This window comes from Nothobranchius furzeri, chromosome 11 (genome assembly GCF_043380555.1).
Source record: "Nothobranchius furzeri strain GRZ-AD chromosome 11, NfurGRZ-RIMD1, whole genome shotgun sequence".
Taxonomy (NCBI): domain Eukaryota; kingdom Metazoa; phylum Chordata; class Actinopteri; order Cyprinodontiformes; family Nothobranchiidae; genus Nothobranchius; species Nothobranchius furzeri.
The window spans coordinates 40,438,018-40,452,040 of NC_091751.1; the positions used below are offsets into that span (position 1 = coordinate 40,438,018).

Below are 14,023 nucleotides of genomic sequence, written 5' to 3' on the forward strand. Positions count from 1 at the left end.
AAACCTGAACAGGTCCAACCCGGTCTGCGGTGGTTGACCGGTCACGCTTGTGCGTAATCATATGGGCACTTTATGAGCTGAAGAGGATGTGAGATTCTGGGCTTCTCCTCAGACGGCTCCTGGATGTGTCGCCACATTGGAGCCAGGAACAAGCGCTATTCAGCCAAAGTTTCATCATCAGGGAACATTTTCTAAGTGACAAGTCTCTCTGAGAGACAGGGTTTGGAAAACACTCGCTTCAGTGGGAGGAATCTTCCCGCATGCGCACTGCATGGTTCTCTGCGTGGCTCTGGGGTTAATCAAGTTTAATTGTTTCTCTTTGCAAAAATCTTCACAGGAAGGCAAAACAGTTAAACGGCAGGTTACATATATTTCCATTTGACTGTTTATTTTGACAGATGTACTCAAGGATGTTGCTTGGTTTGAAAAAATTACCCCGACGCACACTGATGCTCATGGATGAGCTGACATTTTAATCGTTAACGCACACGCGGAGGTAAAATATTCCCATCAGAACATCAGAGCTCTTTATACTGGACACTGTGTTCAGCGCGGCTCGGAGCGCCCCCGGTGGACAGTGAGCTGAAGATCTGGGGTTCGCAGTGCAGCGCAGTGCAGAACCACGCGCATGCGATGATTTCCTCCCACTGAAGCGTTCTGGAAACCCGGTCTCTCTGAGGGATGTGTCACTTGGAAAATGTTCTTTTTATGAAATTATGAAACTTTGGCTGAACAGCGCTTGTTCCCGTCTAGTTCCGCATGATGCGTAGAGACATTTGATCACGCACAAAGTTCATGTGGAGCAGAAGCGGTCGGGCCACGGCAGATGAAACGTTCCTAGCCTACATGAAGTGAAACTGTTTAATTGTAACATTAATATGTTACTGGACACGCTGGTCTGGTTGGTTAGACCAGTGTTTGAAGTGGAAAACACACACACACACACACACACACACACACACACACACACACTCACTCACTCACTCACTCACTCACTCACACACACACACACACACACACACACACACACACACACACACACACACACACACACACACACACACACACACACACACACACACCAATTAAAATATAAAATAATGCTGATAGCGTGGACTAGAAGACAGGTGATGGTTTACGTATTTAAATGATGATCAGGCTGCTGTAAAATGTAATCTCCATCCACATCCAGACACAATTATCCTCTAGTCTTTCTCTAGTCGCTCTGCTCTTGTCTGGGCTGATCAGCTGATGGTGCGCGCGCCTAACTAGCGGCTGATGCACATTTTACGCATTTGGAGAGGTGGACTGGATGCTGTGCGTTTACTGGAAGATGGTCCACTTAACGCACGGGTGTAGACTACATATTAATGACAAATGAATGAAAATTAAATTGTGAGTTTTTACTTCATATTTTAGTAATAAAAATGACGGGGGAACACATTTATGACATCTTTTTAAACGAAATTTTCTAGCGCGACCTGCCTGCTTCACTTAAGTCACTGCTTATTAAGGTCCGTCCAAAATTACCGTGGGAAACGGGTAATAATGGTTCTTTGATGGGAACAGGGTGCCGACCCCTGGATAAGATCTGAGCTGGTAAAACAAAAATCCTCATCAGCAGGCGTTTTTGAAAGTGGGGGGGACACAGCTGCCAATCACAAATTTTGCCGGGGACATGTCCCCGGCGTCCCCGGTTAAAATGACGCCTATGGATATAAGTCCTGATTTGCAGCCTGAAACGGAATCAGCTCCTCTAAGTTCGAGACCATGGTCTTGAGTCGGAAAAGGGTAGAATGTCTTCTCCTGGTCAGAGATGAGGTCCTGCCTCAAGTGGAGGAGTTTAAGTATCTCGGGGTCTTGTTCACAAGAGAGGGAAAGCTGGAGCGTGAGATCGACAGGCGGATGGGTGCTGCGTCTGCAGTGGTGCGGGCGTTGCACCGGTCTGTCATGGTGAAGAGAGAGCTGACTCGGAAGGAGAAGCTCTCGACTTACCGGTCGATCTACGTTCCTACCCTCACCTATGGTCACGAGCTTTGGGTAGTGACCGAAAGAACGAGATCGCGGATACAAGCGGCCGAAATGAGTTTTCTCCGCAGGGTGGCTGGGCCCTCCCTTAGGGTAAGAAGCTCGGTTATTCGGGAGGGGCTCAGAGTAGATCTGCTGCTCCTCCACGTCGAGGAGTTGAGGTGGCTTGAGGATCTGGATATGTTGCCTCCTGGTAAACAAAATAAAAGTAAGAAAACCAAAAATTTAAATCTAAAAAATGTCTAAAAATTAATTAGTAAAAGAAAAAGAAAAAATGTAATAGCAACCAATAGATTCAAGAGTTAACTTAACTGCTGTAAGCAAGTGGCTTAAATAATTAAACTGCTCTGATTTTCTAATTTTGCTGAATAAAAAACCTTTTATAGAGTCCTTAACCTTCTGCATTGCAGGGGTCCTCATCTACAGGGCCAAGGTGCAGTACATGGATCTTTCAGCAGGATGCAGAGTAAAAATAAAAACTTCTTCAGAAGAAAAAAATAGTTTTAAGGGCCTTCACGAGTTTTATTTGAAAAAACAACTATGATATTGTATAATAGTGATTAAATAGGAATTAAATGCATAACAACTAAATTCCTTCTGTATGTAAAATAATTAAATTCAACATGCACTAATGCATTGTGTTGAGTTGTTTTTGAGAATTTTGGGACCTATTTTATAAAATTTGATCTAAAACAGCTCCAGTCTAGAAGAAATGTACACGAATGCTTTGATCTAACTTTTATAGCATGCTACTCCTATATCAGACATTTAAAGTCATCCAAACTGCGTGTGGCTCAACATGAAGATCAGAGGAACAGATGATTAAAGGAAAATAGGTTTGAGTAGTTTTAGAGGTTAAATTAATTCTCCTTCTGCTGCCTGCAGCCTCATTTAAAAAAGAGCTCAAATGTATGTTTATTCAACAAAATGTGTTCCAAAGGCCTTAGCCTTTGTGTATTTTACATTTTCATCCTAAAATATTTCAATTTTGCATATTGTCATTAGTTTTTCACATTTTCATTCAGCATGATATATCCGGTGGAGTCTGGAGTAAAAAAAAACTGCTGAATTCTGTGAGAGCTGTATAATGACATCAGCCAGACTTTTAGCGCTTTGCTCAAGAGCACAGCAACAATTAAAGCTTGTTGATGACTGCATGCTTTGCAGTGTTCCTCAGCCTGCTAGGAAACAGACGACCACAGCAGCAATGCCTGTGTTAAGGAGGAACGGAAAAAAGCTATTGTGCTGCTTTTCTGAGATTAGATGTGCCGTGACTCAGATACAAGCTATTCCGGGGATGGATGCTGCATGAACAGAGGACACACCCATCACTCTCACTCTGTCAAAAAGAAGGAAAACTCACAAATTTAGCAATTACATAAAAACATTCCTCTGATTGAACTTACTTCATTCCTGTAACCAAATAATGCTGCAGACTTTCCACCCTAATAATCCTGTTATTTTCTCCTTTTTCTTCCTTCAAGCTCTCCATCCACGAAGTGGAGGACAATTCCTCTGGTCATCTTCTGGTCATGAAAGGTGCTCCTGAGAGAATCCTGGACAGGTTTGTTTATCAATAATTGATTGATCTGCACCCAGGAAGGAGAACCGAGCTTAAAATCTAGTTGTTTACCATTTCCAGTTGTGCTGCAGAGAAAGAACAATGTCAGCAAAAAGAAACGAGTAAAAGGATGCAGCAGCGCATCTTCTTCATCTGGGCTCTAAACGGTTGTCTTAAAGCTCCGAAACAAGGTCATGCCACCACTTTTTATGAACTTTGCAACACCGTCCTCTCAGCTTGAGCAGTTTACTTAGATTTAATCACACACACACACACACACACACACACACACACACACACACACACACACACACACACACACACACACACACACACACACACACACACACACACACACACACACACACACACACACACACACACACACACACACCATCTTGCTCCTGGAACGTGTCGCCGCAGCAACAGCTGTTATTAATCTACTGGTGGAAATAGTCTGCAGCAAAAGCTCCGTGCCCTCATGCTGAAGGGAGAAAAATATCTCAGGATGCTTTCATTTATACACAACTGAAACGTTTCGTCGTCTGAACTCACTGGGAATGTTAACTTTCACCATTTATCACGAAAAAATAAACCAAATGAAGTCAAATACGAGTAAAAATATCAGATTAAACTTACATCTTTGTGTATTAAACCAATTTATACAGTAAAAAAATGCTAATTTCAGATTTTTTTAATGTTTATTGAATAATTTTTTTTTTTTTTTTTGCAAAACATTGAAAATAATAGTTCAGTCGTCAGCTGTCAGAGTGGAGAATTAGAGAAATCTTACATTTTCAGTTACTATAAAATCTTATTTATTTATTAATTACCTGATAGTTCATCTACTCGGCTGGAGAACATGTTTTTGTAAAATAATTACAAGTTGACAGATGTTAAGGCAAGCATTATTAACCGTTATGGGTGTCTAATTAGGTTATAAAGTAGGGAACAAAAATACAAATCTAATTACTGATACGCTGCAGACATATGGTTGTAGTCTGAAATCGTGTGTGTGTGTGTGTGTGTGTGTGTGTGTGTGTGTGTGTGAGAGAGAGAGAGAGAGAGGTGAACATTTAGCTGTGTTTAGGATGAAGTGAGTGGAGCTGGAGCGCTGCATCTGTGGCTGATGTTGTTTTTCTTACACTAATTGCCAACCTTTTGTACTAAAACTAGAACAAACTTCACTTTTAGGCCAAATTCGGTCCGATTTCAACCAACAAGCTGACTGAGTCTAAATCCAACCAGCATCAAAGAATCTAAATCCTAATTAGAATAAAAAGGAAAACAAAAAACGGGGGATTTTGCGCTCCTATGTGTTTTTGTCTGAAATTATTTCATTTTTAAAGATTTGCCGCATTGTTTCAGCTCTAAGCTTGTGGATAGCTTCATGAATGGCCTCCGTTTGAAGAAACAGAGTTCATCTGAACTGATTTGGGTTTCTTTGGCCAATGCTGATTTCTGTTTCACTAGGTGACTGCTAGTCTGAACCAGCCTAGACCTGTTGTCCTAAAACACCTTCAATATCCATCCATCCATCCATCCATCCATCCATCCATCCAGCCAGCCACCCTGCAGAGAAAACTCATTTCAGCTGCTTGTATCTGTGATCTCGTTCTTTCAGTAAATACCCAAAGCTCGTGACCATAGGTGAGGGTAGGAACGTAGATCGACCGGTAAAGTGAGGGCTTTGCCTTCTGGCTCAGCTCTCTCTTCACCGTGACAGACCAGTATGACGCCCGCATCACTGCAGACGCAGCACCAATCTGCCTGTCGATCTCACGCTACAACCTTTCCCGAGATACTTAATCTCCTCCACTTGAGGCAGGACCTCGTCTCTGACCTGGAAAAGGCATTCTATCCCTTTCTGATTCAAGAGCATGGTCTCAGATTTAGAGGAGCTGATTCTCAGTTCCCAAAATGTCACATTATCCTAAAAATATAAAAATCGTTACCTTGCAAAATGATGTCAACTACACCTCTTTTACAGCCTTGGTTTCTGTGCAGAAGAGTGTCATTGTGAGCAGCAGTGGCTGTATCTTTATCATGTCATGTTTCAGGTGCAGTTCAATAATGGTCAACGGCCAGGAGGAACCTCTCGATGAAATGTGGAAAGAAGCCTTCCAGAATGCCTACCTGGAACTGGGTGGACTGGGAGAAAGAGTTCTGGGTTAGTGTGGGGACATCACTAGGGGTAGATGGAGGGCAACAGCTCTTACTTTTTATTACCTTCTTGGTAAACAAGGCAGTTTGCTGGAAATGTCCTCGTAAAAGAGCAGAATGCTCTCGTTGCAGCCATGCAGCAACAAACCTGCTGAAAACCACTAGATGTACTTCTGGAAGATTTATCACCTAAAAATTAGAATTGCGTAACCTAATCCAGGTCAAACTCTGAGGCAAAATACAACATAATATGATAAAATGTTATTTTCCTTTTTTTAAATGTCAGACACCCCTTTTTTGGGTAAAATGTCATTACCTGAACCATCTTCTGTGTGTTCTCTGCTCCGACTCTGTAAATGTCACCATCTTGACAAGTAAGGGAAAAATCTTGGCATCTGTTTTAAAAACTGCCATAGGTAATAATTATGTGCTATCATCATTTTCTTCGAGTAGATGTCACAGCAGTTAAATGTGGAATATTGCTTTTTTTGAAGAGAAACTCAGGAAATCATGTAAATGCTTGTGTCTGCGTGATGCTTTTGGTGATGATAATCACAGGTTGTGTCTTTTAAGAAAAAATACTTTTCTGCATCTGAAACATTTTGTTTTTTTTACTCCTAAGTGACAAAAGACACATATTTTTTAAAAAGTGTTTGATGATAATAATTCAATCTTCAAACTGGCAGCTTTAGATTCCACATCTGAAATTAGAAACTACTTTGATGCATGCTAAAGATAACTGATTATGCATTGTTTTAAAACGTCCTTTATGCATGCACGTTTCTGTTAATAAACATCCTGTTCTCTGCAAAAAGTTTCAGTAAATTCATTCTGCTGTGTGCAATCACCTCTCCTCTTCCAGGCTTCTGCCACTTGAACCTGCATCCGTCCCAGTTTCCTCGAGGGTTCAACTTTGACTGCGACAACACAAACTTCCCCATCGAGCAGCTCTGCTTTCTGGGCCTCATCTCCATGATTGATCCGCCGCGTGCCGCTGTGCCCGATGCTGTGGGTAAATGCCGCTCTGCTGGCATCAAGGTAATTGGCTGCACAGTTTCAGCTGTCATCGTTGTCCCCGAGGAAGCCCTTTCCTCCTGTGGCTTCATGCATCAAGCATTTTAGAACCACTATTTGCAAGTTGAATGTCTTTTCACAACACAGCGTGGAGTCAAAATGACAAGAAAATCACCTCCAGGGCCGTGATCGATGATGACCGCTGGAGAAACAAAATCCACTGCAACAAGCTTCTGGAGTAGCGCTTCCAGAAAAGTTCCAGTTTTTTAGTTTTATTGGATTAATCTGTGATCAAATCCAACATCACCTTTAGAACTACATCTTCAGATAAAAACTTATTCAAAATAAAGTTTAGGAATCACAAAGGAGCAAATAATTAAAGATGGATGCCATACATGATTGAACAACAAAAAAGGCTCCATCTATGACTTTTAGAGGAGTTTCACGGCTGCATTAGATGTTAATCAGCAGCATAAACACAGAAGAAGATGCTAATAATGAGCTCAGCCTCAGGAAGGTTAAATAACTGCCAACTGAGATTAAAAAAGCAATAATGAACAGAAGGAGCTGTTTAAATTCAAGGCAACGACTCCAAATGCAGAAAAGAGGTTTTCCATTTTAAATAAAGAAGTTATCCTGCTTCCTTTCACAACAGATGTTTGAAATGTATTATAATTGTTTACAGAATGACCAGAGGCAAAAAAAATCAGTTAAATAAAAAGTGTTAGTTGAAATGAATCATGTGGGGTTTGTTCAGACGGAGGAATTTTATTTGAAAGTATTCATGTTGTTTATTTTGAAAGCAAGAAAACTTGTGCAGGTTGAGACGATTCCCCTGTTTTCTTAACTATATTTGAAGCAACATTGAAAGTGAATAAATGCACATTTTACTGGTAACTGACGTGTGTGTGCGGTAGAGTAAATAACTAGAAATGCCTGATTTCAAGTTTAAAAAGTTCTTGATCCTTTTCTAATTGTGATGTAAATATGTAAATTAAGTATGACGTTTTCCTTCTATTTTCAAGAGAAGCAAAATTGTAAAGTTATTTGTGTTTTTTATTATTTTAAGCAGTGAGAAAAACATTTGTTTGTGTGATTTTTGATGTTTTCTTCTCTTGACCTGCTCTTTCAGGCATTTCTATCAAGCTGAGGTCAGCACTTTGGCTCGGCTGTTCGTAAAGCTGACTTTATTTTTATTTATACCCTCTTTGGTGGCGCGTCTCTGTGTTTTCATCTTGCTGCAGTTGCCTTCAGGATTTAGTACTTGCATTCCTGCGCTACATGCTGTTGTTGCTCAGCGTTCCACAGCTGAGGGAGTTTAAACCTAAATGTTCAGCAGATTAGATAAGATCTCAACAATTACCTTTAAGCATCCTGAAGGGTATTTAGTGCTAAATCTGCCTTCTGCTCTGCACAAACATGTGTATCGAGTAATGACTTAATCTTCACTGAGAAACTGTTTTTACTTGTTATTTTTGAAATATGATCGATCACTCTGAGTTTAACATGCAGGCTAAACATGAAAAACATCTTCTACCCCTAAAGCCTGAGTCATGCTTCTGCATCTGCGTCAGTGCGGAGACACGCAACGCCATTATCCGTCCTTGCGAGCCTGCTGGAGAGCCCTCACAAGGATGGATCTCGAGTTTTTTTTCTAAACATCCGTCCGTCGAGACGGAGAATGCAAGCTTGTGATTGGTCAGGGCACCGCTGTCCTCTACACCACTGCCATTGCACCCTCAAAAACATAAAGAGAGCTGAGGATAACTAGCGGCAGACACGGAGAAGCTTGAAGAATACCTCGCGAAAAAACTCTAAGAATATGAACGTTTAATTCCCCCGTGACTGGAGGAGTGAAAAGATACGCAGCAAGCGTTTTATTTGTGGACGGAAATGACAGGAAACGTGGGTTTAGAGGTGGTGAGCGCATGAAGAGGTGGAGGAGAATGAGAGTCTGTGTTAAAAAGTCTCTTATATATACAAAAAAACACAATATAAACACACTATCTTGGACCGATACATGACAGGGTACCACAGAAAAGTGCTACGCCCTCTGTTGTCCTGGCGGGGAATTGCTTTGCAACACTCCCCAGGAGACGGAGAAGTATGAGGGCAAAATATGTCCGTCCAAGCGTGCATGTCTCTCCCTTTTGGAGCTGATGGAGAAGTATAAATCCAGCTTAACTCATGCACTAACCGCTGATAGAAAATACACGGTGAAAAGCTCAGATTTGAAAGCCAGTAAATCGCTGGCCACATTGAAAAAGTAGCATTCCATTTTGGCTCGCGACGGGGAAGGTTGTGGTTAATTTGGCATCCAGGAGAGAACATCCTGGTTAGTAGAAGCTAACAGTTAGCATTAGCAAATCCACAACATGGCAGAACTCCTTCAGGCTTGTGTTACATGTGGAGATAAAACATCAGAGTTGCAGAGCAAGCAGGGTCATTGGTGGAGTCACGTTGTTGTTATCCAATCAGAAGCAAGACTTCTGAATATCAGCAAATAAGCTTCTGTCGCCTTCTGCTCACCTCTAGTTCCTGAAACAGGACTGCCAGAGCTTCTTTCCCTCAGGTCGACTCACAAGACATTCATGGGGACTAGAGATAACAGCAGATGATAAAACGAGTGAACGTAGTCTTTAAACGAATAAGAAACAGAACATTTGAACATGCTGCATCGGGGTGAGAATTAGAAAAAGCATCACCTCAAAAAGAATCTTGGGATTGTATTTTTAGTCATGAAAATGTGTGAATAACTTCCACAGAGGGGGCGGGGCTTATATACTGTCCTACAGCCAGCCACTAGGTGGCGTTTTGGTTCTTTTTAGCTTTAATTTCATGTTTCATTTCTTTGTTTATTAAATATACAAATCAGTGGCTCGAGCTCTGAACTTGAACTAAGAATAATGTCTCTCTTGTTTTGTCATAAATTTCAAGTTTGATGGATTTTTCTTTTACAGTCACACTAATTTACACCATCCCAGACTTTTGACTACAGTGGGGTTAAACCTTCAACCCTTTAACGGCACCATTCCTTTCATTTGTAACAACACAGCCATTTAGATAACTTATAGACCCATAAGACCCATTCTGCCATGTAGCTCAAGCACGCTGTGACACACGACATCCGTATGATGATACAGGAAGCCTTATCGCAATAAAGCTTCGTGATTTATGGGACCTTCTGTCTGTCGGCAGGTAATCATGGTAACCGGGGACCACCCAATCACAGCCAAGGCCATCGCCAAAGGTGTGGGCATCATCTCTGAGGGCAACGAGACGGTGGAGGATATCGCCGAGAGACTTAACATCCCTCTGAGCCAAGTTAACCCCAGGTGTGTGTGTGTGTGTGAGAGAGAGAGAGAGAGAGAGAGAGAGAGAGAGAGAGAGAGAGAGAGAGAGAGAGAGAGAGAGAGAGAGAGAGAGAGAGAGAGAGAGAGAGAGAGAGAGAGAGAGAGAGAGAGAGCAGGTTTTGGCTCTGCGCCCAAGCATCTGAGGATAACTCTGTGAGATTGTGTGAGCAGTGATGCGTCTCTTGGATGTGTGCTCAAGCAAGGTTACGCATTTGAAGAAAGAACCAAAGAATCTGTTCATTCAACATGGATCCCAGATGCTAATAAGCCTAGCTAATACACACAAAACTGAAGGAAGCATTTGGCCTGATTATGCCTGAAGTGATCAAAATCTTAAAAAGGGAAAAATAAAATAAAATGGCTTTGGAGAAGAAAGATGATGAAAGGTCCCGAGAAGAAAGAGAGGAGTTTTGCCCGTTGCAGGCTTCACAGCTGACGTAGAAAGAAAATTAAAACGACGTAAAAGGCAGACAGAGTCTCCTACTGAGAGGTCCATTTGCTCTGCCAGGAAACAATTATTACATATATCCCTGTCTCTTATAATGTTCCACAAAGGATGGATCAAACAAATAATTACTGCATGTTAATTAGCAGTTTCTTCATTTATCAACATTTCATGACAGTAGCTCTAAAAGTGAGGCAAAATGTAAAAGTTTTGGTTTGTGTTGTCATTTAGTCCTTGTTTAATTAGTTTAATAGGAGGAAAACTCAGATTGTGTTCAGTTCTTCTTTAATCAAATTGTACGTCCATTTCTGGCCCAGTTTGTGGAAATTTGGGTATGAAATATAGTCCAAGGTTGGGTGGCTGACAATGTGGGCACTAACTGTTGACAAAGTGAGCAGTAAGTGATCTGAAGTGGGTTCAAATTGACAACAATTTGGCTGAGAGATGAAGTGACCCGGAGCTGCTGGTTTACTGAAGAAAACAAAAACGGTAATGATGCAAGAAAAGCCTCAGGAGGCAGACACTGAATCTTGAAGAGGTAAAAGGAAACTTTAACTAGCAGATCAGCTAGTGTCAGTGGAACAAAAAAGACTGCGAAACAAAGGACTTCCTAACTGTTGGGCGAGCAATTACAGAGAGAGAACAGCTCGGCTGACTGAAAGGTGAGGGATGAGCAGGATGAGAACAAACTCAAAACCTGGAAATAAAAGACCTCCAACTGACAAATTCAACCATAACTGCAAAAGGTTATGAACGCTAAAGCCCAATTAAAAAAGGCAGTATTAGAAAGATAACCCACATCATGGTGTATTTGCAAAGCCTCAAATTACGTTAATGTCCAGCCTGGAATCTGTTTTAAACTAATCTTTACCGAATACAAAAACCTCCAGACTACATTTTACTCTTGCACTTCTCTGGGTTTGACACAACAGATTCCCTCCTAGCTCGTTCACCGATGGAGGCCACGTGCACTCGGAGGTAGATGTTTTTCTACGCTTGTATCAACGCACCAAAAACTATTATTTCCAAAACTCTCATCAAAGAGGACATTTACAAATTCTTGGTTTTCGGCATTCTCTTGTGAACTTGCATAACCGTCCCTGCTGGTGACGAAGGCTGTGACATCACGTGTTTACTGTAGAAGACCACAGGTGAAGGACAATGTTAAGGATGGTTATTGCCACTAGGTTTCCACGTTCAAGGGAACCGCCGCCCCCTACAGGCTTGGCATGCCTGTGAATGTTTCACGATGCTCTGGATTTTGCAGTTGAAGATGAGTTGGAGCGGACCCAGGTTTGATCCTGGACTGGTGGGGGAGGACGTTCAGGTTTATAAATACTAAGTGTGGCTTAACAGAAACCAGAGCAGCTGTTTTCCACAGGTTTTAAATTAAATCCCACTTATGAACCTTTAAAGTCTGTCGGTGTGTTTGTGGGCAACACACTCGGAGACAGAAAATGTCAAACCCCTTTTCTTTGCACACTTGTCTTTGCTATCGCTGACACCACGCTGTTTCCTGCTTGTGTGTGTTATTCACAGGGATGCCAAGGCTTGCGTGGTGCACGGCTCAGACCTAAAGGACATGAGCGCCGAGTTCCTGGACGACCTGCTGAGGAACCACACTGAGATAGTTTTCGCTCGCACCTCACCTCAGCAGAAGCTCATCATTGTAGAGGGCTGCCAGAGACAGGTCAATGGTCGAGTGTGTGTGTGAAAGGGAGTGTGTGTGAATGTGCCCTTGTCTCTTTTTGAGAGCATTTCAGCATGTGGGTTCGTTTGATTGAATCCAAGCATGTGTGTTTGTGATAAAGTCCGGGTGGATGCTTGAATGTGTCCGTTTATGTTAGAGTGTGGAAGTATGGTCGAATAGAGATGTGTGTGTGTGTGTGTGTGTGTGTGTGTGTGTGTGTGTGTGCATATGTGTGTATGTGTGTCTATAAGCATGGACGTATGGGTGTGCGTGTGTGTGTGCGTGCATGCATGTGTGCGTGTGTGTGTGCGTGCGTGTGTGTGTGTGTGTGTGTGTGTGTGTTTGTTTGTGTGTGCGTGTGTATGTGTGGTTATGTGTGTCTATATGCATGGACGTATGTGTGTGTGTGTGTGTGTGTGTGTGTGTGCGTGCATGTGCATATGTGTGTATGTGTGTCTGTATGCATGGACGTATGTGTGTGTGAGTGTGTGTGTGTGTGTGTGTGTGACAGTGGAAGTGCCTGTGTGCCCCTGCCATTTGCTGTTGAATAAAGCTTTCTGTGTGCACTCGTTGAGTGTTCTTTAGCTTTTTTTTCAGTGCAGGTGGTTCAATGGCTGAATACAGCCTTTTGTGCATTTGTGTGTGTGTGTTTATGTGCGACTCTTTGCCTTTACAAGTGCTTGCATGTGAGCGTAAGGCTAACAACAAGTGTGCTTCTCTAAGGTGTGCAATATCAACTGCATGTTAAACTTGCAAATTAAGCCAGAAACTCAACATTTATGCACAAAAAGATCAAACTAGACTGCCAGATTGCACTTGTGATCTATTGAGGTCACGCTACAATTCACCCTGTCTCGCTCACTCTGACACCGTGTGACTGAATGATTGCCACTCTATCCAATTTTTTTTTTCATTTAATCTCCCCAGAGCTGTTTGAAAAGACATTATTAAGACAGAAGGGGAGAGCAGGAAGCGTTGGGGAAGAAAAAACTTAAATCACGGTACTTATCTTTCCTTCCTGGACACTTTTTGTTTGCCGGTCCTTGCGGGCACAAGGGGTCAATCGTGGCTGTGACAGGGGACGGAGTGAATGACTCTCCAGCACTGAAGAAAGCCGACATCGGCGTTGCCATGGGGATCGCCGGTTCTGATGTGTCCAAGCAGGCAGCCGACATGATCCTGCTGGATGACAACTTTGCATCCATCGTTACTGGAGTGGAGGAGGGTAAGTGTCGGGAGTGATGGGGTGGCAGCGTGAGGGAAGGGGAAAACGGTGGTCAAACAAAAAGGGGAAATAGATTTAAAACAGCCTGTCAGACAGATCTTTTCTCAGGAGAACCCAGATTTATTTTATTTCTACTCTAAAATCAGACAGAAATAATCTGATTTCATGGGTCATTTTCTTGTGGAACAATCATGTTTAGACTTCCGGCAAAAATCAATTCCTTTTGACCTGAGTTGGTTTTAAATCGAATTCTTCGTATCTTAAGATTCACAGTAATATGAGTCTGACTGGAGTCATTAAGAAAATAATGTGATAATTTAAAAAATATAAAAATAAATATTTAGTAAAATCCTTTACCTGACTCAACGCCCTCCTGTCTTTTGCCCATTTGTTGGTAACTGATCCACTTATTTTCTTTAAAATGTTCTCGTATTTTAACTTCCTTCATGTTTTAGATGCTGTTGACTAGAAACATCCAACCTTTACTTGCTTAACGTACGCTTTCTAAGCTTCTGTTCGTGTTGACACTTGAGACGCGGGATGA

General features: G+C 42.0%; 1 protein-coding gene across 4 annotated transcripts in view; it reads left to right on the forward strand.

Moving 5' to 3' along the window:
- Nucleotides 1-14,023, forward strand: part of atp1a2a (ATPase Na+/K+ transporting subunit alpha 2a) — a 63,963-nt gene that overhangs the window by 35,417 nt on the left and 14,523 nt on the right. For 3 of the 4 annotated variants that reach the window (XM_015956085.3, XM_015956084.3, XM_070541558.1), the window contains 6 exons: nt 3,513-3,592; nt 5,650-5,759; nt 6,615-6,790; nt 9,965-10,101; nt 12,104-12,254; nt 13,311-13,479. In XM_015956085.3, the coding sequence (XP_015811571.1) occupies nt 3,513-3,592; nt 5,650-5,759; nt 6,615-6,790; nt 9,965-10,101; nt 12,104-12,254; nt 13,311-13,479 (823 nt within the window). Of the gene's footprint in view, nt 1-3,512; nt 3,593-3,670; nt 3,781-5,649; nt 5,760-6,614; nt 6,791-9,964; nt 10,102-12,103; nt 12,255-13,310; nt 13,480-14,023 lie in introns of all 4 variants that reach the window. The other variant, XM_015956086.3, reaches the window with a different exon arrangement.